The 24,154-nt window shown below is 45.1% G+C and overlaps 2 protein-coding genes across 2 annotated transcripts in view; one reads left to right on the forward strand and one right to left on the reverse strand.

Moving 5' to 3' along the window:
• Positions 1-564: 564 nt before the first annotated feature.
• NOA1 (nitric oxide associated 1) lies at positions 565-14,284 on the reverse strand. Its single transcript, XM_084760513.1, has 7 exons — positions 12,768-14,284; positions 10,942-11,106; positions 9,646-9,851; positions 7,246-7,377; positions 4,491-4,607; positions 2,867-2,984; positions 565-868 (listed from the first exon to the last, which is right to left on the reverse strand). The coding sequence occupies exons 1-7, from the start codon at positions 13,909-13,911 to the stop codon at positions 669-671; spliced, it is 2,082 nt and encodes a 693-aa protein (XP_084616639.1). The 5' UTR covers positions 13,912-14,284; the 3' UTR covers positions 565-668.
• Positions 14,285-14,373: 89 nt separating this feature from the next.
• Positions 14,374-24,154, forward strand: part of POLR2B (RNA polymerase II subunit B) — a 37,879-nt gene continuing 28,098 nt past the window's right edge. Inside the window, exons 1-5 of the mRNA XM_084760499.1 lie at positions 14,374-14,520; positions 16,879-16,951; positions 19,350-19,500; positions 23,434-23,546; positions 23,671-23,890. Coding sequence (XP_084616625.1) covers positions 14,502-14,520; positions 16,879-16,951; positions 19,350-19,500; positions 23,434-23,546; positions 23,671-23,890 — 576 coding nt within the window. The 5' untranslated portion in view covers positions 14,374-14,501. The remainder of the gene's footprint in view (positions 14,521-16,878; positions 16,952-19,349; positions 19,501-23,433; positions 23,547-23,670; positions 23,891-24,154) is intronic.

Raw genomic sequence — 24,154 nt, forward strand, 5'->3', positions numbered from 1 at the left:
GTGATCCGCCTGACTCTGCCTCCCAACTGCTGGGATTACAGGCGTGCGCCACCACGCCCGGCTAATAAGCCTCTTATGTGCACTTGGGCAACAGATATGTATATACTAAGAAAAAGTGATTTATTATAAGCAATATAAGATAGCCTCAAAAGTAGTTTAAAAAGTTTACTTTTAAGATCTTTAAAAATGCTGGGTGTGGTGGTACACGCCTTTAATCCCAGCACTTGGGAGACAGAAGCAGGTGGATCGCTGTGAGTTGAAGGCCAGCTTGATCTACAAAGTGAGTCCAGGACAGCGGAGGCTACACAGAGAAACCCTGTTTCGAAACAACAACAACAACAACAACAACAACAACAACAACAACAAATCTTTAAAAATAAGTGTTTGGGGGCTGGAGAGATGGCTCAGAGGTTAAGAGCACCACCTGCTCTTCCAGAGGTCCTCAGTTCAATTCCCATCAACCACATGGTGGCTCACAACCATCTATAATGTGACATGATGCCCTCTTCTGGTCTACAGGTGTACATGCAGGCAGAGCATTCATATACATAAAATAAATACATCTTTTTAAAAAACTGTTGGTGTGTCTTTATTATTTTGTATTTCATACATTTTCAACATATTTCAATATATTGTTACTGTCCAGTGTGAATCCAGATCTGCCTCACTTATCTATTTTTCTTCATCAGATTGTATACCAGGGACTGAGGCTTCTTGGTTCTATAGGCCACACTTTTCTTGATGCGCTGCCCTTTGATGTTAACGATATATGGCAAGACAGGGGGCTGGACAGTCAGAGCCGTTCCTTCGGGTGTGTAGCCTCGGAGATACAGTGTGCCTTTAGAGTAAGGTGTCACTGCAACCCAACCTGAGACATTCAAGAGAACACAACACACTGTTATGCATCATCTTAGTCAGGAAACTGAATCAAAGCAAACAAGACTGAGGGGGTGGCTCAGTAGGTGGTGCTTGTCATATAAGCTAAAACCTTAGTTCCCCACATGACAGATCGGTTGTAGGATTCGATAGATGGCTCAGCAGTTAAGAGTGTATACTGCTCCTGAAGAGGGCCCACACACACTGGGTGGCTCACAGCAGCACAGAACTCCAGCTCCAGTGGATCTGATGCCCTCTTCTGGCATCCTTCTGGTCCTTCTGTGGGGACCTGCCTTTCATCCCAGCACTGAGAGGTAGAAGCAGGAGGCTCTCTGTGGGTTCAAAGTCAGTCTGGTCTACATAGAGAGTTTGGTTTTGGTTGGTCTAGCAAATCAAAAAATGCTTCCTGTGAAACTGCGCCTCAACAAACAACAACCTAGATATGGTGGAACACATCTGCATCCCCCAGTCCTCCTTCCAGGAGATGAGGAGCAGAGAAAGGAGAATTGGCTAGAAGCTGGTAGACTAGCTGGCCTGGAATCTGAATAGAAGCCATTAAAATAAGTGATTGAGCCTCGACAAGGTAAAAACCAACACACAGTAAATAAAGTCCTTAGAAACATTACAATGAAAAGTCATGCAATAGATCTGTGAAAAGTACAAAGCCAATTTCAGAACAAGGTGTACTGTATAATTAAGAGTATGCTTCTATAAACATATATTCAAGTTAGTAATCCTATCTTAAAAAAAAAAACTTTTAGGTTGGGCAGTAGTGGCACACACCTTTAATCCCAGGAGGCAGAGGCAGGTAGATCTCTGTGAGTTGCCAGCCTGGTAAACAAAGTTGAGTCCAGAACAGCCAGGGTGACACAGAGGAACCCTGCCCTTTTTTTTTTTTTTTTTTTTGAGACAAGGTTTCTCTGTGTAGCCTTAGCTATTTTGGACTCGCTTTGTAGACTAGGCTGGCCTTGAACTCACAGTGATCTGCCTCTGCCTCTGAGTGCTGGGATTAAAGGCATGTACTACCACGCTCAGCCGAGAAATCCTGTCTCCTAAAACAAAACAGCCAACCAAAACCAAACCAACAAAAAAACACAACTCCCCGCCCCAACCTTTTGTCTGTGTGTGCATGTCAGAGAGCTGGATCTCTGGCCCTGGAGATATAGGTGGTTGTGAGCTTCCTGATGTGGGTGCTGGAAACAAACCTAGGTCCTTTGTATGAGCAGCCAATGTTCTTTTTAGTCCCCCCCCCCCCCCCCCCCCGCATCAAAGGTCTGCAGCAACACGCCCAGCTCCCAGCTTCTCATTTGTATACTTGACATTAGGCCAAAGACAGTTTTGCTGAGTCGGAGTCTCACGTAGAGCAGCCTGGCCTTGTACTCCAGCGTCTACCCTGCAAATGCTGGGATTCAGGCGCATGCATGTGCACCTGCAGGCCAGAAGAGGGCGTCAGATCACAGTATAGATGGTTGTGAGCTTTTCTATGTTTTTTGAGACGGTTTCTCTGTGTAGCCATGGCTGTCCTGGACTGACTCTATAGACCAGGCCGGTCTTGAACTTACAGTGATCCACCTGCCTCTGCCTCCTTATGCCCTTTCTTAAAAAGAGGACATTGCTAGGGCTGGAGAGATGGCTCAGAAGTTAAGAGCACTGTATATTCTTCCAAAGGCCCTCAGTTCACTTCCCAGCAACCACATGGTGGCTCACAGCCATCTATAATGTGATCTGATGCCCTTTTCTGGTGTGCAGGTATACATGAAAGCAGAGCACTGTATACATAATAAATAAATAAATCTTGGGAGGGGTGCAAAAGAGGACATTAACAGGGCTGGGCAGTCGGGGTGCATCCCTTTTATCTCAGCGCTGGAAGACAGAGGCTGAGTTCAAGGCCAGCCTGGCTCTACAGAGTGAGTTCCAGGACAGCCAGGCTACACAGAGAAACCCTGTCTTGAAAACCAAAACCAAACAATAACAACAAAGTGTACAATACCTGCAGAGGAGAACTTGATATCAGCTACTGCTTCAGAGTCTCCGCCTCCTTTTAATGTAATATCTTCAGCAACCAGTGGAGGAAACTGTGCCATTCGTTCTTTTCCACCCATTGGGACCTTCCAATAAATCAAGAAAGAGGTTTGGAATGTCCAATCAAATTCCCTGTAACTGGGGTTGGGAATGGTGGCTTACAGTTTGATCCCAGCACCCAGGAGGCAGAGGGAGGTGGATCTCTGTGAGTTCAAGGCCAGCCTGTTCTGCACAGTTGAGTACTAAGCCAGTCATAGGTAGATAGTAAGACCCTGTCTCAAAACAAAACTAACCCCAAAGCCCATCAGTTGTAGCTGGACTTGGTGATCAAAGCTGTAGCCCTCGGAGGGAGGCCAGGGGAAGGAGGTTATCAGGCGTTTGAGGCTAGCCTGGGGTACAGAATGAGACTTTTCCTTTTTTGTTTTGAAACAAGATCCAATGCTATCTTCAAACTTGCTATGCAGTCAAGGATGGTCTTAAACTTCTGCTCCTACTGCTTTTGCCTTCTACGTGTCTGTGCACCATGTGGGTGCAATGTCCAAGGGGGCCAGATCCCCTGGAACTGGAGTTACAGATAGTTGTTAACTATCATGTGGGTGCTAGGAATTGAACTCAGGCTCTCTGGAAGGGCAGCTACCACTTTTAACTGCTGAGCCATCTCACCAGCCCAAACAAAATTTAATAGACCATGTGAATGCTTAGGGCCTGTCTTGCAGATGAGCTGGAAATAGACCTCAGACAACTGGGCCTGGTGAATTTCAGTGGGATGGTACGGGACGAACAGGGCTTTAGCAATGGGACATGCAGCACCAAGAGAAGGCTGGGCTGTAAGCAAAGGCACTGTTTAGGACATTTTGTTCATTAAGTAAAGATGAGAACAATCAAAAAATATTTATCATTTAAAGGAGGAGGGAGAAGAGGAGAAAAAATAGGGAGCCTGTAAAAATGAGTGTCTGGGATTAGGAGTGAGGCAGGAAAACTCTTCTGCTTAGACCAGCGATTCTCAATCACTACTGACAGTTTAGTTTGTCCGTCATTTTAAGTGGCTCACCTATCTGCTGCAGGATGGCTTAGCATCACTTGGACCCCTCACCCCACAACCAGATGCCAACAGTACCCCTCAATTGTGACAAAATCTGTAACTTCTTTTTGTTATGGAATTCAATATGTAGCCCAGGTTGGCCTCGAACTCTCCCAAACGCTGAGATTAAAGGTCTGTGCTATGACTGCCATGATTCCTCTCCAGCTTGTCCAATATAATTTTCTGCAGCAATGTTGCTATCAGGGACTAGAAAAAGTGGTCTGTGTGATTAAGGAGGCACATTTTAAATTTCATGTGGCTTGTGGCCACCATATTGGACTATGCACTGTAGAGAACACTGCTGTGGCTTTTATTGGCTCAGACCAAGTCAACACCGCTTTTCCTGTGGAGCCTATTACTGCTTTATAACTAGAATGCTTAGAGAATGAGGTGACATAGAGCTAGCTGATGTAAACTGATGGTTCTATCCAGCAGCCTTTATCACCTGGGTATGGAACCATCCGAGGGCACAATCACTCTAACCATGTAGCCATCAAGTTGCATTGCTTACCATCAGTAACTCGTGACCTGCGTGTTTCTCATATAGAGCATCTGCCTTGTCCAAGGAAGTAATATGAACAGGAAGGAAGTTGGAAGCCACAACTGTAAACCACGCTGACTGATCTCCCTTAAGAAATGAAGAAAGAAGTTATTTTACAGAATAGGAAAACCTACACATTGTAATGTACAATCTAAAACAGAAATAAAAGCTGGGTGTCTGGTGCGTATCTTTAATCCCAGCAAGGGAGGGAGAGGCAGGAAGATTAGGAGTTCAAGACAACCTCAGCTACAACACTGAGTTTAAGGTTGACCGGAGATCCTGTCCCAAAGCAACAACACAAAAAAGAGGACAAAATAGAAATCAAGTCAAGTTTGCTTTCAACTGTAAGCAAATTATATATTAATGACCTAAAAAGGCATAGTACAGAAATAAAATATTTTAATTATTCCTGTAAAATACAAAACTAAGAGCTGGGCGTGGTGGCGCATGCCTTTAATGCCTGCACTTGGGAGGCAGAGGCAGGTGGATTGCTGTGTGTTTGAGGCCAGCTTGGTCTGCAGAGTGATTCCAGGACAGCCAAGGCTACACAGGTTTTTGGTATCAAAAAACCAAAACCAACCAACCAACAACCAACCAACCAAACAAAAAAATACAAAACTAAGATGTCTACACACCTGAGATTAAAAACAAAACTGAAATGCATGGTGGTAAACCTGTAGGAGACTGAGGCAGGAGGATGTGGAATTCAAGGCCAACCTGGGCAATATATGGAGACCCTGTCTTAAAAACCAAAGAAACCAGCAGCTCATGACGGGCTCGGCACACGCTGCCTATCACAAGCCTGCCATGATGGTCTGACGCGGTGAAGGACAGTCTCGGGTCTGACAGTCAAACCCACCTCTGCCAAGGTGCATGAAAAAGGCCAAGGGAACGGGCAAATCAGACAAAAGTGCAAATCCAAGAGAAGAGGGGAGCAAAGGGCAAACAGGCTGAAGTGGCAGATCAGCAAACTACAGATCCCTGTGCAGAAAACAGCCTGAAGAATAGTCCGGTCTCTGTAGAAGAGGAAGAAGCCAAGTCTGACCAGCCTCCTGTCAGTGCCTGTCGGTGGGCCGGCCTCCCTTGTACAAGGCAAAGGAATATTTTTATCAACTGTTCCGTAAAAACGGGAGGTTTGGGTTTTTTTTGTTTTTTGTTTTTGCAGTTTCAGAAACATTTTTAAAAGGGTGCGGGGGAGGGGGGAGGAGGAGTAGCGGGGACCACAGCTCACCCCATTTTTGAAAGTGTAAATGATTTCTTTTCTTTTTTCTTTTTTAATTTAATTTTAATTTATGTGCGTTGGTGTGAGGGTGTCAGATCTTCGAGTTACAGACAGTTGTGAGCTGCCATGTGGGTGCTGGGAATTGAACCCAGGTCCTTTGGAAGAGCAGGCAGTGCTCTTAACCGCTGAGCCATCTCTCCAGCCCCGTAAATGATTTCTTAAGAGGTAGAAATCATCTGCTCGCTGTTGGGCAGGCTGTGACTGTCTCAGCCGACAGCGCACGCCAAGGGGCGGGGCCAGTTTTATACCCTACAAGGAAGAGCACCCCAAGCTGGGCCTGGGACTCTCAGTCAGCCATGCGGGTCTGGAATATGCTCATCTGGTCTTGTAGTTCTACGACTGTTCCCTACAAACCAGCCGTAGGTCCTGGCCCTGTCAGGGCTGTCATCTTTGGCCATGGCAGCCCATTTTCCTAACAGCTGTGAAAATGTGCTGTGAAAGGTGGAAGTCCGGAGCGCCTACTGTTTATGGCATAAAACTATGAGCCAGTTGAAGTGAGGGCTGTGAGCCTCTGTTATGTGCGGTCCAAAGGACCTTCAGCCAAGTCTGAGGCTGGAACGTCATTGGAATAACTGTCTGAAAAGAAACTCAAAGCAAGGCTCTTCAGAGTCTTGGTAACAGTTTCAGCTGTCCTGGAACTCACTCTGTAGACCAGGCTGGCCTTGAACTCACAGAGATCTGTATACCTCTGCCTCCCAAGTGCTTGGCTTAAAGGCGTGTGCCACCATGCCTGGCTAAAAGTATTTTTTAATAATTCTTTTTTGGGGCCAGGCAGTGGTAAGCAGAGGCAGGTGGATCACTGTGAGTTCGAGGCCAGCCTGGTCTACAGAGTAAGTTCCAGGACAGCCAAGGATACACAGAGAAACCCTGTCTCAAAGGAGTGGCTCAGCAGTTAAGAGCGCCTGTTGCTCCTGTAGAGGACATGGGCTTGACTCCTCGTACCAACATGTTGGCTCACTGCCATCTGTACCTCCAGTTCCAGGGGCATTGATGTCATCTTCTGAAATTTTTTGGTCACTAGGTATACACATGGTGCATATACATACATCCAGTAAAAAACACACATATACATAAAATAAATAAGTCTTAAAATAACTTTTAGATTTATTGTTATTTTCATTGTGTGTGTATCTGTGTGGGGCTAAGTTCATATGAATGCAGGTGCCCACAGGTTGCTGAATAGGTGGATCCCCAGGAGCTACAGCTGGAGTGGTGGTGTGCTGCCCAGTGGCGCTGGGGGCTGCACTGTGATCCTTTGACAGAGCACCAAGCACTCCTAACTGTTGAGCCATCTTCTCTGGGACCAATTTTACAGATTTTAAGACAGTATTATTCTATTAGGCCTACGTCTTTCCAAGTTTTTGCTATAAAATTTTACGCACACAGCATTCCTAAGGCGCACTCTAATACTTTTTCATAGTCCAATAGCATGAGTTTCCTTACCTGTAGGAAATCTATCCGAGCTATAGCACCCAGAAATAGAACCATTCCTGGCCTGAGAATAAAGGTTCTTGGGATTATGGAATGTGTTGGTAACACAATATCAATTTCTTTTTCTGTTAGAAGATTTAAAATCTGTAAAGCAAATGACAAGATTTATTTAGAAGACTACTTTAGTTCAACATATTTTGTGATTTACTTACAAAATTACGTACTGGAAAAAAAGTTCCGACTTTACAAAACCAAGTTATTTCACTAGCCACATATAAAACATATATTATCTCTAAATTAACTGTGATTCTGCTCATTTCACAGGTATTAAACAGTGACATAATAACTTCATAGGTGTATGAGACTTTTCTATGACAGCACTGTCCCCCAAATGTCAAAGTTAGTGTGTACCCCAAAATACTGCTGGCTCACTAAGAATGATTTGGGTAGCAGGACCTCCTAGCTTTATAGAATGGACAATGTGACCCCAGAGTCCAAGGATTAAACATGGGAACATCAAATGCAAAATGGTTCCTATCTACAAACCCCAGCTCTGGAAGGCTGACGCAGGAGGACTGTCACAGTTCTAGGCTAGCCTGAACCCAAGACCCTGCCTCAAAAAATAAAAACGCCCACCTTATTCAAATGAAGCCAAAAAGCAAAATGGTCGCTCTAGTTTAGGAACCAGTCCATACCTTAGAAGATCTCTTTCTCCTGAAAATAGTTAGAAAACTAATATCATGTGTCTTGGCTTGAGGGGCCCTGAGGTTTCTTGGTTTCTTAGATTTGTGGACGCCTGAATGTGGCTGCCTGCAGAGGCCAGGAAAAGGCATTAGATGCCTTGGAACTGGACATGAGGTTGTGAGCCACCTGTGGGAACTGCAAATTGGACTTGGCTCCTCTGAGAGAGCAACAATGTTTCCAACAGCAGACACACTGAAACACCTCCCCAACCACAGGCCCAGCATTTTTTTTTTTTAAAAGAAACTGAAGGAAAAAAAAAAGTGTCTTAGGGTTTCTATTGCTGTGGCAAAACACCACGACCAAAAAGCAAGGTGGGGAGGAAAGGGTTTATACAGCTTACACTTCCACATTGTTCCTCACCAGAGGTCCCGGCAGGAGCCCAGGCGGGAGCTGATGCAGGGGCCACAGAGCTGCTTGCTGCTTTCTGGCTTGTTCAGCCTGCTTTATGGAATCCAGGACCACCTTCCCCAGGGATCACTACTGAGAAAATGCCTTACAGCTGGATCTCAGGGAGGCATTTCCTCAACTGAGGCTCCTTTCTCTCTGATGACTCTAGCTGTGTCAAGCTGATATACAAAACCAGCCAGTACAGAAAGCGAGGGATTAACAGAGTCTCGTAATACTTAAAAAAAAAAACAACAAACATTTAAAAATGAAATCACAGTAGCTAAAGTTGTGGAACCAACCTAGGTGTCTATCAATAGAAGAATGAATAAAGAAAATGGGTTTTATATACACCAGAAGTTTGAGTAGTCACAACAAATTTCCTACTTTTTTTTTTTTGATAGAAAAATGGATGCAACTGGAATAAAATGTATTAAGCAAAATGCATGCACCACCATCTTAGCTAAACATAGGCTTAGTTTAATTAGACAAGCACTAAGTTACATGTGAGATGTTATAATCTGAGTAAAGGGGTGGGTAACGGCAGGATAGGGGGAGGTAACCCTACTCTGAAAATACGGTCACTTGACCACCCAGAATTTAAAGCATTTCAAGATATGCCATGTTTTTTCCACAGAGCTCTGAAGAGCAACGGGTACTACAAGTTCTTGGGAGACTTGTGCGCAATGAAAAGAGCAGGCAAACAACAGCTGAACACCCCAGGAGTTCATGTGACATTGCTCTGATAAGTTGTCATAACTCACTTCAGTTTAAAATATGTGGCTTTATGATTGACATGTTTTCAAGGGAATTCCAGCATGTACTAGGAAGCTGGGTTGCAGTGTTTATAATCTGTAACCTGAAAATACAGGAACCTAAGCCGGGCGTGGTGGCATAGGCCTTTAATCCCAGCACTTGGGAGGCAGAGGCAGGCAGATCTTTTTGTGAGTTCGAGGCCAGCCTGGACTACAAAGCAAGTCCAGAACAGCTAAGGTTACATACAGAAACCCTGTCTCGGAAAACAAAACAAAACAAAAAAGAACCTATAATACACCTCCCTTAGGTAAGAATCACAGTGCTAACTGTGGTTTGCCTATTGGAGCGTCAACCGAATGAATACAGAATTTGATGGCACATAGATTCACCACTGAACTGCTTTTATAAAGAAACCAGAATCGAGTTTTAAAATGCAGCACACCTCTTTGCTTGTTTTCTGCCAGTTAAGAAAAAAAAAAAACTTCTGCAATTAAAAGGAAACGTTTCTAAAAGAAACCAAATACATACACAGCTTTTTTTTGTAATTCCAGGGGTGTCATAAAACCAGCGGGCATCTCTCACGTCCTCTGGGGTCAGCTCCACTTGTCTGGCACAATCGTGCACAGCTACGACAGGTTCGTTTTCCGTGTCAAAGGCCAGCGAGTCGGCATCAAACTGAAAGGGAACCCCTTCCTTCTGTTCTCTGGAGAACAACCATGTTCTTCCAACTCTTCCTAGAACAAATTAAACTGGGGTTATCAGACACTCCTGTAGTACACTCGTTCTGTCTGGGTCATAAGAAAAAAATTTGAGGTGGGTTTTCTGTACATAGTTCTGTTCCTTCCCCCGCCCCCCTTCCCCACCCCCCAGACAGGGGTTTCTCTGTGTAGCCTTGGCTGTCCTGGACTCATTTTGTAGACCAGGCTGGCCTTGAACTCACAGCGATCCACCTGTTTCTGCCTCTCGAGCGCTGGGATTAAAGGCGTGCGCTACCACCGCCCGGCTTCTGTACATAGTTCAAGATGGTGTTAAACTTGTGATTTTCTCTCTTCAGCTTTTATAGTGATAGGAGACAGATCATAAACACACACACACACACACACACACACACACACACACACACACACACGTATGTATTTTGGTTGTGGTTTGGATTTCAGAAAATATCTCATATAGTCCAGGCTTACCCCAAAATCACTGTGGAACTGAGGTTTGTCTTAAATCTCACAAGTGCTGTGATAACAGATATGTACCTGATATCCCTGAAGACCCACCCCCTCTGCGAAAGGGTCTCACTATGTAGCTTTTTGGCTGTTCTCTCTGTAGACCAGGCTGGCCTCGAACTCACAGAGATCCACTTGCCTCTGACTCCCAAGTGCTGGGACTAAAGGAGTGCACCACTAGGCTGGGCTCTGAAGATACTTTTTATGTCTGCCCTAAATAAGCTACTAAAACAACTATGTATGTGAACATGAGGCTGTGGCTATGATGATACTTTTGTCTTCATTCGAAGATAATGTGAGTCAACTGTGTTTCAGGCTATGCATATTCAGTCCGGTGGTGTTAAAAATCCCATTATTCCCCCATTAATGAAATCAGAATACAGATACGAAGGAGGCAGACAACCTACTCAAAGACCTTTACTGCCTTTGCTAGTTTGGGTTTCCGAACAATAGTAACCTTTCCTACAAAAAGCCTTTATTGCAGAATAGGGAAGGAAGTCTCTTCCTGCAAAAGTGGCTAGCCCCAGTGTCTGCGTGCATGGTCCCAAACACCCGTACCACAGAACCAGTGTGAGTCTTCCTAAGGAGGAAGGATGCATACCTACTACGTAACCATGCTTTTTCAGTTGACTGAGCTGACTTTTTTCCTGCTCACTGAGATCTTCTTCAGCTTTGGTTGCTTCTTCTTTAAGCCTCTTTTGTCTTCTGAACATTCTGTAAGGAGTTGGGTTGCAAATAGGAAACTTCAGGAGGTTTAATGTAGTACCTGAAATACCAAAAAAGTAAGTTTTCAAAAAAAAAGCATGAGAGAGGAAAACCAAACATTTCTGATTTATTTACCTTAACCTTCATGACAACTGCTATATAATTATTCCATACCCCTTTAAAATGTAATGTGCCTAGTGACGGCTTCACAGGCTAACTCAGAATCTAGATACAAAATATGCAAGTCTGTTTTACCCCTGCTTCACCATTTATCCTCTATATCAGTGGTTCTCAACTTTCCTTACTTAATACTTAAACTTTTACTTAATACTTCCTCATGTTGTGGTGACCCCCAACCATAAAATTATTTTCATTGCTACTTCATAATTATAATTTTGCTACTGTTATAAATCATAATGTAAGTATCTGCATTTTCTAATGATCTTAGGCCACTCCTGAGAAAGGGTCATTTCCTTTCCCTATTTCCAAAGAGGTCGTGGCCCACAGGTTAAATACCACTGCTCACTTATAATCCCAGCATTTGGGGAGGCAGAAGCAGGTAGATATGTCCGTGAGTTCGAGGCCAGCTTGATCTACAAAGCAAGTCCAAGATAGGCAAGGATGTACAGAGAGACCTTGTCTTTTCTTTTCTCTTTTTAAAAAAGATTTATTTATTATGTATAGTGCTGTGCCTGCATGTACCCCTGCAGGCCAGAAGAGGGCATCAGATCACACTATAGATGGTTGTGAGCCACTATATGGTTGCTGGGAATTGAACTCAGGACCTCTGGAAGAGCAGTCAATGCTCTTAACCTCTGAGCTCTTTCCAGCCCCGAGAAAGCCTGTCTTGAAAAACCAACAAAACAAAACAAAACAAAGTGACCCCCTGCTTTAGTACATCCAGGGTGATATGTCCATAGGCAGTTTTTAAGTATGCAGTGGCAAAGCGCAGCTAACAAAGGTAAACTCTGGTTTCAAGGGAACAATTTTTCTGTCTACCTAATTCCCAAGGCTAACCGAGTACATGGGTTTCCCTCTCCTTCCTCAGCTTCTTCCTCCACACCGGCTCTTGCAGCGCAGCCTCAGGCTCTGCCTCCCCAGCATGTGATGACAGACAGCATCGCCATGCCAATCTATTAGTTTCCTTAACTCAGAACACTGCCATTTCTTCCTGAGGTATCTCCACACCATACTGCATCAACGCCTTCATATGTATAGTGTAACAGCCCAAGAATAAATAAATTCAAGGGGTGAAGAATAAGACTGAGGGGTGAAGGGCCTTAAGAGTAAAAAGAAAACAAGGTGTGTGTGTTTGTTTTGTACAGACAGGGTTTATGTATCTTTCCCACGATGGCCTCCAACTACGTAGCTGAGAATGGCTTTGAACTCCTGATCCTCCTGCCTCCACCTCCCGGGTGCTGGGGATACAGGAGTTTGCCACCACAACCTAGTCTATGCAATGCTGTACACTACCCCTGGCTTCATGCATGCTAAGCAAGCACTTCAGCAACCAAGCTTTATCCCGGGCCCCTCTAGAAATATCTCTATTAGAAAGCCAAACATGCATCGAATTTGTAAACACTAACCTGTCACAAGAGGTATGACCAAAGTGGGGAGAAAAAAAATGTCAAGAGGCAGCTCCAGGGAGCTCAAGATGGATATTTAAGGGAAGATGTACTAGGTGCCGGGGGTCAAGTCTAATTTCTCAAAATGGGGCCTCACCTGGCCAGGGGGAGATGGTGGCCCTGTCGATGGCTTCAGAGCCCTTGGCGGTGCAGTAATCAGACTCCAGGAGTGTGTTAAAGAGAGTGGACTTGCCGGCGTTCGTGGTGCCCACCAGGTAGACGTCGCCGCGGTAGCGCCAGGAGCGCTGAAGTGCAGAGATCAATTCTTCAACTCCGTAGCCCGTCTTGGCGCTGATCAGCCGCACGTCCTTGATCACAGTGCGGGGTCTGGCTGGCAGATTCCGATTTATTTTCTCGTCCTGTGGCTCATCTCCGGGAGGGTACTGTGGTCCTCGGTGGCCAGGGGCCACCATAAGCCCGGCGCGGATGCAGTCGTCCCACAGGCGTTTCCGCAGGCGCTGCAAGTAGTCGGGCGCGTCCTGGGGCAGCAGGTCCACTTTATTCCCCAGCACGAAGACCTGCTTAGGGCCCACCAGCTTGGGCAAGTCGGGCAGCAGGGCATCCGGCAGGTCGAGCAGGTCCACCATATAGAGAACCAGAGCCGGCCCGGGCCGCCGCAGGGCGGTGCTCACTAGCTCCAGGTACTGCTCGCAGCTCACTTGCAGGCGCAGGGCACGTCGGTGGTGCACCAGCAGCCAGCAGCGTTGGCACACCGTCCGCGCCGGGCCGCCGTCGGCCCGGGCAGCGCCGTGGAACTTCTCGTCCGGCAGGTAGCCGGGCAAGCTGGGGTGTTGGCAATGCAGCTCGGCCCCGCAGCCGGAGCAGTAGATGTCGCTGGGCGGCACCGGGGTGTCTGGAAGCTCCGGGACCGGCAGCGTCCGGAGACTCGCCCGCAGCTTCTGCTGTAGCCGCTCTTCCCGCTCCTGCAACCTCTGTCGCTCCTCCTCCTGCTGCCGCTGCTGCAACTCCCGCAGTTCCCGCAACTGTTCCTCAGGGTCCTGCTCCAGGACGTACTCCGGGAACAGAAAGCGCTCCTCCGCGTCGAGGTCTTCTTCCTCTCGATCGTCGGTCGCGGTTGAGCTAGGAGGAAGCCGGCGGCCCAGGGATGACGAGCGCCGGGAGAAGGTGGCCTCACACTTGCGCACCGGGAGCCACCGTGCTGGGCCATGGCGCGCAGCGGCTGGCGCGGGACCCCGCAGGAGCCCGCACAGCAGCCTGCAACCCCAGCGCGCGGGCAGCATGCGGACAGCGGGGGACGAGGGCGGAGCCTCGCGTGCGCACGCGTGTTAAGTGTCCGAGAAGCTTCTCTTGACACCGACCAGACGCAAGGGAACTGTCCAACGGCGTTGACTAATCCTCGATTTCTCGCGATGAAAGCTCTGAGACCCGAGAATTCGCTCAGCTTGTGCAAAGGCACGGGAGCTGGGTGGGCAAGAGACGGTCGTCAGTGCTCAGCCCACGCCCGGAGCCATTCCTTTCCTAAATCTACTCCACACGAGTCAAGTGTCATTTGTGCAACACTAAAAAACACGCAGCAAGAACATTTCATCAACCGGATCCAACTTCTGGCCTAAGGAGCTGGATCTCAGCCGCAGCCACAAGCCATAATTTGCACTTGCGCAGCTCAAACCCCGCGTGTTTTTTCTTTTTTGGCCCGCCTTTTGCGCAGGCGCACACTGCACACCCCCGCCCCCCCCCTCGTCCAGACGCTGAGGATTCTGGGAACGCCGGAGACGGAAATTAGTGTGTCTCGCTCTCTGTGTGTGCCGCTGCGTGTCTCATCTCTGGCTTTGTGATTTCGACTTAAGAGCTTCAGAAACCTTTGGCCAAGATGTATGACGCCGACGAGGGTAGGTGACCACGTAAGACACGCCTCGCGCTGTCCGCTTAGGCGGGAAGGCGGGGGACGTGCCGGGATGAAGGATCTGCGCCAAAAAATACCCCATCCCGTCCGTGGCGCGCACCCAGCAGCCCTGTCCTTTCACGCTGGGCCGGGAACGAAGTTGCATTTGGGAGCAGTGCAGGCACAGGGAACCCAGGGCTCACGGTCTCGGGTCAGCGTCACTGCTCCCTCCATGGCCTCGTGTTAAATCTGGTATCACCTTCCAGAACAGACATAGCGGTGCAAGCGCTTATTCACGTTGATTGACTTCCTTGATCATTCCAGTCGGCGTATTGAATAGCTCGGTATTATTATGTTTTTTAAGAACAGTATAGGGGATTGAACCCAGGGCCAGCACACACCCTACTTCTGAGTTCTATTCCTAGTCTCAGGTAGCTCAGTTTTTGACCAAGTCCTTGTGCTTGGTATTGCACCCTGGAAGTATTAGGGACACAGAATGGGTCCTGGGTTGACGTTAACACACTGTCTTTCAGCTTAAGTATATTTTAGCTTTAAAGTGGTCTCTTCCCATGAGACGACACAGTTTTAGGGTGGGATGTATTCCATTCCACGAGGGCAACATGTCTTCTTTTTTTTTTCATATGCACACTTCTTAATCCTATTCTTTTTATTTTCATGTTTTTTTTAAAGCTCCCTCTTTGTGTTCAAAAATTATTTTATTTCAGCTCCCAACTTTGTGGCTGTCCTACATATTCCCCCCCCACACACCCCTTTTCTCGTGGAGACGATAGAAGCAAAAGCTTCAACTTTTAAAATTGTTTAAACGTCTCAGTCCCATTCATAGTTCATTAAAATCTATTAGAATTGTTATATTCTCTTTTAAGTTACTCTTGAAGGAAATTTGGAAGCTTTAAAACCTTTATTACATTTATTTTGTGTGTATGTGTGTGAGACATGGTTTCTCTGTGTAGCCTTGGCTGTCCCGGACTCTTCTTTGTAGACCAGACTGGCTTTTAACTCACAGCGATCTGCCTGCCTCTACCTCCTCGCTAAAAGATTTACTTATGCATGTATACTTGTATGCCAGAAGAGGGCATCAGATCACATAGATGGCTATGAGCCCCTATGTGGTTGCTGAGGATTGAACCCAGGACCTCTTAACCGCTCTCCAGCCCCGCTCCTGGAGTTTGAACTCAAGTCCTTGAGCTACATATTTCTATGGAGCATTTTTCACTCTTCAAATACTTTTTAACGAGAACATGATGCTCAAATAAAACTTTCATGTTGGACTGGAGGTTTGTGGACCCATTGCCTAGAGTGAGTAAAGCCCTGCTGTCAATCCTAGACACTGAGGGACGAAGTTCATACTATTTGGAAGGTTGTACAGGCCATAGTAGGCACTACTGACTCTTTTCCAAAGTATCTGAGTCAAGAGGGTTGGAGAGATGGCTCAGCCGTTAAGAGCACTTGCTCCTCTTGCAGAACATCCAGGTTTGTTTCCCAGAATCCATAGGGTGGCTTACATAAATCCAGGAGATCCAATAGGTACATCTGTGGTGCAGATACATGCATGTAGGCATAAAATTTGTATACATAAATTGAAAATACATCTTAGGAAAGTCTGAGTCAGCTGGTAAGTGTTGCCAGGAGTGTGCTAGAGCACCCTAGGAGGACCCACCTGGGATTTCTGACCGGAACACCTGTAAGTGGCTCTTCGTGGTTTGGGCTTAACAATGAGCTTTGGGAGAGTATTAGGAGTTTTTAGTGACAGTTCCAGGCACTTTCTGTACTCTCTTTGGAAAATATAGTCTGTACAGGCCAGGCATGTTGGCACAGGAGGCAGAGGCAGGAGGATCTCTGTAAGTTTAAGGCCAGTCCCTTCTACATGGTGAGTTCCAGACCAGCTAGGCTCCATAGTGAGACCCTATCTTAAAAAAGAAAAAAAAATATGCACACACACATATGTATATTATACATATGTGAAATATGCATATATAAATATATGAAATGATGCCGTAATAGACCACCCCAGGCGCTGCTCAGTTATTGAATCAACTTTTTCTCTTTTAATCCTTGCCTTGTCTCTGAGCCCTTACTGTCAGAGGATCTTGTTCCTGCTTAGCCCTTAGTACATGGATTTTCTAGAGCAGAGAAATTACAAATTTCACAACTTAACTGAAACTTTGTTGTAAAAACTCTGGATATAGGAACAATATTAATGCGACAGACATAGGACGTTGAGGTTGAGGAAAGTGGGGTGAAATGCTTGCCCTTTACTTAGTGGATTGCTAGTTCTGCTTCATGGAGGTCGGGTGTGAACTAGTGGCATTTCCTTGCCAGTGAGCATAGTATGTTGCTTTTGCAGATATGCAGTATGATGAAGATGATGATGAAATCACTCCAGATCTGTGGCAAGAAGCATGCTGGATTGTCATCAGGTAACGTTAGACCAAAGTGAGCAGGCTTCAGTAGATACTCTTAAGATGTGAGCCATGTTTGGTTACTCCGCCCTCTCCGTGCTGCTTATGTACTTAGTGTATGTTAGCTACTTACAGGGGGTGCTCTGTTTAATCCAGACAGCACTGTATGCAACTCTGGATCCTGTGGAACTTGCTGGAGACTGGGCTGGTTTTGCATTGCAGCTCTCATGCCTTCCACCTTCCAAGTGCTGGGATTGTAGGAATACATCACCATGTTGGGCTGTATTTATTTATTTATTTATTTAAAATATTTCCACCTTAGAGAAAAGCTAAAGAATTCATTTCTGTACTTCATTGGTGCCCCTAAATATTGGCCTTATACTTCTTTGATTGTTTTTTGTTTTTGAGACAGGGTTTCTCTGCATAGCCCTGGCTGTTCTGGAACTCATTTTGTAGATAAGCTTGGCCTTGAACTCACAGAAAGATAGCTGCCTTTGCTTCCTGAGTGCTGGGATTAAAGGCATGTGCCACCATACCTTGCCTACATTTTTAGCCCCCTGTCTTTGTGCATTTCCCCCTAGCAACATTGGAGCATAGTAAGGATGTACTCTTTTTACAAAGTCACAATATAGGAATTAATACTGATAAAATAATCTATTTAACCTACAAAATTTACTTACATTTTGCTAACTCACTTATTTTTATAGCAAAAAAAAAAAAAACCAAAAAAAAAACCCCACCTTTTTTTTTTCTCATTCTGGATGTAGGACTATTTACTGGAATTTATTTTGGTGAACTAGTTTTTTTGTTTTGTTTTCCTTTTGTGAAATAGTTTTTTGAGACAAGGTCTCATTGTATAACTCAACCTGACGAGGAACTTGCCAGTCCTCCTGTCTCAATTCTTGAGTGTTGTACATTTTGTTGTTCTTTGTTTTTAGTTTTTTTAATTTAACTTTTTTGTTTATATGCCTGAGTGAGTTTATGTGCACCTTGTGTGCAGCTGCCCATGGAGGCCAGAAGAGGGCGCCATATTTTCTGGAACTGGAGTTACAGAAGATTGTGAGCCACTGAGTGTGTGCTGGGAATTGAACTTGGCTCCTGGAAGAACTGCCTGCTCTTTACCAGGGAGCTTTCTCTCTAGCACCAGGAATGTGAACTCTTAATTGCCAAACTATCTCTTAGCCTCATACATTTTATTTCATGACTGATTTTTCTGTTTCCTTCAACCTGAGACTGTTTCTCAGCATGTCTTTTTTTTAAAAAATATTTTATGTGCGCTGGTGTTTTGCTTGCATGTATGTCTGTGTTAGGGTGTCAGATCTTGGAGTTACAGACATTTGTGAGCTGCCATGTGGGTGCTAGGAATTGAACCTGGATTCTCTGGAAGAGCAGTCTGTGCTGTTAGCTGCTGAGCCATCTCTCCAGCCCTGTCTTTTCCTTTTTAAAATAAGAATGTAAGTCAGTTACTGTGGTTTGTCTGGCTTTCCTTGTGTTGTGCTTGGATGTGTCCTTTGGCAGACGTGTAGCACACTGTATTAGGAGGTCTACTAACTGCATTATTGGTGATGCTAATCTAATCCCATGTCTTAAAATTATTGTAAATGAGTAAAGTCACGCATCAAAGTTGCATTAAGTCCAAATTCCTACCCATTTCTAAGTGTAATTGAGCTGAAGTGAAACATAGGAAGAACACTCAAAAGCAAATAAGCGATAGGGTAAGTGTTACGTCATGATCACCACCTGATGGTCACATTGCATGCAGTAACACAGCAGTAGGAAGTGCTTTAGTTTGAGTGAAGTTTGTTTACAAATCAAAGCTGCCTTATAGTTCTTATGTTGTACTTTATATATATATATATTTATTTTTTCTGATTTTCAAGACAGGGTTTCTCTGTGTATCCCTGGCTGTCCTGGACTTACTTTGAAGACCAGACTGACCTCGGACTCACAGCAGTCCACCTGCCTCTACCTCCCGAGTGCTGGGATTAAAGGCGTGTGTCATCACACCCTGCGTACTTTATTTTACGCACCTCCTTTCCCTCCCAAACATAATGTCTATTAAGAAAATACTCCTGGTCTTATGCACTGATTGACATATATTGGTTGGCATTTCATGAGTGTTGAATTGGATTAAGTCAGTGGTTCTCAGTCTTTGTAATGCTGCAACCCTTTAATACAGTTCCTCATGTTGTGGTGACCCCCAACCAAAAAATTATTTTTGTTGCTACTACATAACTGTGATTTTGCTCCTGTTATGAATCATAATGTGAACATTTTTAGAGATAGAAGCTTGCCAAAAGTATCACAATACACAGGTTAAGAACTGCTGGATTAAATGAAAATGAAGAAATATGCTAAAAAAAAAAACAAAAAAACAAATTGAGTTGTAACTGATTATGAACTTACTTTTTCCTAGTTCTTACTTTGATGAGAAAGGCCTGGTCAGACAACAGCTGGATTCCTTTGATGAGTTTATTCAGATGTCTGTTCAGCGAATTGTGGAAGATGCTCCGCCGATTGACCTGCAGGCTGAAGCTCAGCACGCCAGCGGGGAAGTTGAGGAACCGGTGAGACGTTTACTTTAACAGGGGAAGGAGCGTGTGGGCCTGCAGCTCAGTCCTTCTCTCCGTAGCTTCTGCAGTGCACGGGCAGCATGTTCATGTAGCTCTGGCTTTCTTTTGGGTAATGAATATGTACATTTTTCAAGTGATTTAAATCCTTAATCTTCACTCAGATAGCATTAGGGATTAGGATGGACTTGTGTACACTAGGTAAAGACTCTACCCGCTAAGCTCTTGTCTCATTCCTGTTTTAGTTTTTATTCATTGTTCAGGCTGGCCTTCGACTCTGTTCTTCCTGCCTGAGTCTTCCTAATAGCTGAGATTTACATATATCTCCCCCCCCATAAGTACCTAGTAGTTGGAAAGAGAGCACTCTGTGGGTACATGAGAAGTAGACTAGACTGAGAATAGTTACGTTGCTTCAGATGATCCCGCTGTTTTCTTCTGCAGTCTAAGAATCATAAGAGAAAAACTGTTTGAAGGGCATTTTCTCATTTTATGTATTACATTTAGGACAAAGTGTCTCTATAACTAAGCCTGGCCTTGAACTCACAATCCTCTTGACTGAGCCTTCTTGAGTGGTGGAATAACAGATGTGCCATCATGCCCAGACTCTTGATTTTTATTTATTGCATGGAATACATGATTACAGTGAGAGACCAAAAAGGGAAATTAGGCATAATCTTTTACTTAATTCTTAACTCATACACATGCATTCTTATAAAATGCTAAAAATAATATATACAGGAAATTAATATAGTGGCAATTTTCTTTAACCAGCTAGTTTCCCAGTGATTGACACGGAGAGACTAGGATTTATTATTAAGCTGTAGTCACTATGCTGGGCAGGCTCTGGGCTATTCTAATTCTACCACCCTTAGGATGCACATAAAAGCTCATCACTTGCCAATCTGATGACTCGGGGGTGGCTCTGCTCCACCAGTCTGGGCTCCTGGTGCACTTGCCTGGGCCTGGTGCTCCCAGTCTAACCTGCTCTCCTTCCTTTCCCTCGTCTCTCTCCTCCTAACCCCTTGTGGTCCCTGGAAAAGCCAAGCCCAGGAACTGAGCCCTGCCTACCACTCTTCTGCCCAGTCACAGGCTTCCGCAACTTTATTAACCAATTAACTTTGAATTAGTAGAGCAAAGTTTATACAACAACAGCGCGTGTATTTCTCAGCACCCGGATCTTAGAGGCCAGTAATTAGCATTAGAATACATAGTACCAGACTCATCTTCAGCACATGCGCTTTTCGAATTACTTATATCATAGCAGGGGTATAATTTTACAGTTTTTTTTAAAATAAGTGTTTCAAAGAAGTCCAAAATAATGACTGACTCTTCCCAGTTACAGAGTCCTTAAAAGGCAGCGGCAGGAGCGTTTTGGGCTCTTCAGGACAGGGGACCTGTAAAGCGATGTGAAGTAGGGTAGTTCAGAGAGACAGCTAGAGAAAGGAAGGTTATTGTATCTAGCCAGGCAAGTCCTTTCTCTGGATGGTATCCTGAGGGCTTATTTATTACTCTTATTCTAGTTGGAGCTGCTGCACAGAATTTTGCCTTATAAAGCAAAAGTAAGCTGGGTGGTGGTACACCCGCCTGTAATCCCAGCGCTTGGGAGGCAGAGGCAGGTGGATCTCTGAGTTCAAGGCCAGCTTGGTCTACAGAGTGAGTCCAGGACAGCCAGGGCTACACAGAGAAACCCTGTCTCGAAAAACAAAACAAAACAAAAAAACAACGAAGAAACAAAAACAAAAACAAACTCCCAAAAAACCCCAACCCCCCAGATATAGCGTGGTGATGGAAACAAGGCCTGGAGGGTCACTGTCCCTTGGTCAGTGGCGTTCCCACTGTCTCTGCCTTTACTCTAGCTTGGGACAGGCAAGAGCAGTAGTATTCTTACGTAAATGCTTAGTCTGCCACTGAGATTTGATAATAGAGAGAAATTCTGTTTCTTTAAAGACAGTTCTTCTCACAGATTGCTTTATTAAGCAGCTTTCTTTATATTTTGTAGGAATCATAGATGGGTTTCATGTAGGCCAGGCAAGTGTTGTACCATTGAGCTAAGTCCTGCCCCAGATAAATGTTTCACTGAAACCCTTGCCCTCCTTATCAGGCTGAGCTGTAGTCAGCCAGGTTGGAAGTCTCTTTATAGAAGGATTTGGGTTTTAAAAGTATACTTAATTGATGAGTTAGGTTTGAATTTGTCCCCACCGCCCCTGGACACTTTGTATCCATATTCACCAATGGGAGTGTGCATGAAAGTGTGTGGATCATTAATGAGGATTGGGTTTGATTTCTTATCTCTCTCTGCACTTGCACGCTGCTATCATGGTGCACATAAATGTCCTGGCTGATGTTTTCAACAACATTGACAGTGCTGAGAAGAAAGGCAAGTGTGCCAGGTCCTTATCAGGCCATATAAAGTGATATAGAGTCTAGTTTCTTTTATATTTTCTCTTTCCTTTCTTGCTTTTTCTTGAGACACGGTTTTTCTGTGTAGCCCTGACTATCCTGGAACTTATTCTATAAACCAGGTTGGCTTTGAACTCAGGGATCCTCCTGACTCTGCCTTCCAAGTGCTGGGATTAAAAGCATGTTCCACCACTGGCAGACCATAGTCCTGTTTATATCTGTCATGATGAAATATGATTAATTGGTGAATTTGAAATCACTGGTGATTTCAGACCTGGAAAATCGTTCTGCACCTCACAGTCAGGAAAAAGATTTGAGCAGTGCTAAAATCTCTAAAGTCAGCAGAATAATTTGCTCCCATCCTGTCAGTTTGGTGTCACTGTACTGATAACCTCAGCTGGCATCATGGTCCCTGAAGAAGCAGGATGAAAACCGGAGAAATTTCTAGGGTTCCTTTTCTAGGGATGTAAAACATAAGTAAAATGCCTCAGGGGGAGTGGTCAGGGGAATTCAGTTTTTTTGTTTTGTTTGGTTTTTTGGGTTTTTTTTGAGACAGGGTTTCTCTGTGTAACAGAGCCTTGGATGTCCTGGATTCTCTTTGTAGACCAGGCTGGCTCTGAACTCACAGAGATCCACCTGCCTCTGCCTCCCATGTGTTGGGAGTAAAGGTGTGCGCCACCAACGCCTGGCTGGGAATTCAGTTTTGATGTTTTGTTTTGTTTTTGTTTTTTGAGATAGGGTTTCTCTGTGTACCAGTCTTGGCTGTCCTGGAACTCACTCTGTAGACCAGGCTGGCCTCAAACTCAGAGATCTGCCTGACCTGCCACCTTGAGTGCTGGGATTAAAGATGTGCACCAATGTCTGACATAAAAACTAAGAATAATAGTAATAATAGACAAACCACATCACTGTAATGTGGATTTTAACTTTAGAGAGTCTTCATGTCAGTGAAATTGAGTACTTTTTGTTAAGTTGTAGAGTTGCTTCTACTTAAAATGCTAATGTCAATGAAAATGGAGTTGTTGCAACTATTTATTTAATTTTGGGTTTTTTGAGACAGGATTCTCTGTGCAGCCTTGGCTGTCCTGGAACTCACCCTGTAGACTAGGCTGGCTTTGAACTCAAAAAGATAAACCTTCCCCCTGAGTGCTGGGGTTAAAGGCATGTGCCACCCTACCCAGCCGAGTCATTATAACTTTTAATGTATATTTTAAAGACAGGGTTTTGCTATGTAGCTAAGTCTGGCTTCAAACTCAGGCTTCTCCCACCGTGGCCTTCTGAGTGCTGGAATTACAGGCATACAGTAAGAGCCTGGCTTTCAAAACTTCTATGGGAGCTGGGTCTGGTGGTGCACGCCTGTAATCCCAGCCCTCAGGAGGCAGCAGCAGGTGGATAGCTGTGAGTTCGAGGCCAGCCTGGTCTATAAAGTGAGTCTAGGACAGCCAAGGCTAACATAGAGAAGAAACTGTCTCGAAAACAAAAACCTTTTATGGGAAAAGTATTCTTTTCATGCTTTTTGTTTAATTCCAGCCAAGATATTTACTGAAATTTGAACAAATTTACCTCTCCAAACCTACTCATTGGGAAAGAGATGGAGCCCCTTCACCAATGATGCCGAATGAAGCCAGGTTAAGAAATCTCACGTAAGATAACACCCTTCTTCTTTGTTAGCACCTGATAGTAAATAACATTAGGAAACTTAATTAAAATAACTTGAGTTATTTTAGCAAACCACTATGGCAGTTCTGACCCGCTTTGATTTTGAAGGTACTCGGCCCCGCTTTATGTTGACATAACGAAGACAGTCATTAAGGAAGGGGAAGAGCAGCTGCAGACTCAGCACCAGAAGACCTTCATCGGGAAGATCCCCATCATGCTGCGCTCCACGTACTGCCTGCTGAATGGCCTCACCGACCGCGACCTGTGTGAGCTCAACGAGTGCCCTTTGGATCCCGGGGGCTATTTTATTATTAACGGATCAGAAAAGGTGCGGTGCTGTTTAAACACACTCAAAGAGAGCGTTAATGTTCAAGTTATTAACATGAAAAGATGGACACTCCCGCCGGAGGCGGCTCAGGGGATAAGAGCACGTGCTGCTGCCTCCCTCCTGCAGAGGGTCAGACTTTGCTTCTCAGCACCTCCACGTGGAGCGGCAGCGTCACCTGTAACTTCACTTCCAGGGCATCGATACCATCTTCTGACCTCCATGGGGACTTCACACACACGCACACATGCACGGATGCACACACGC

Source organism: Acomys minous (assembly GCF_964271855.1).
Source record: "Acomys minous genome assembly, chromosome: 15".
In the NCBI taxonomy this organism is placed as follows: Eukaryota; Metazoa; Chordata; class Mammalia; order Rodentia; family Muridae; genus Acomys; species Acomys minous.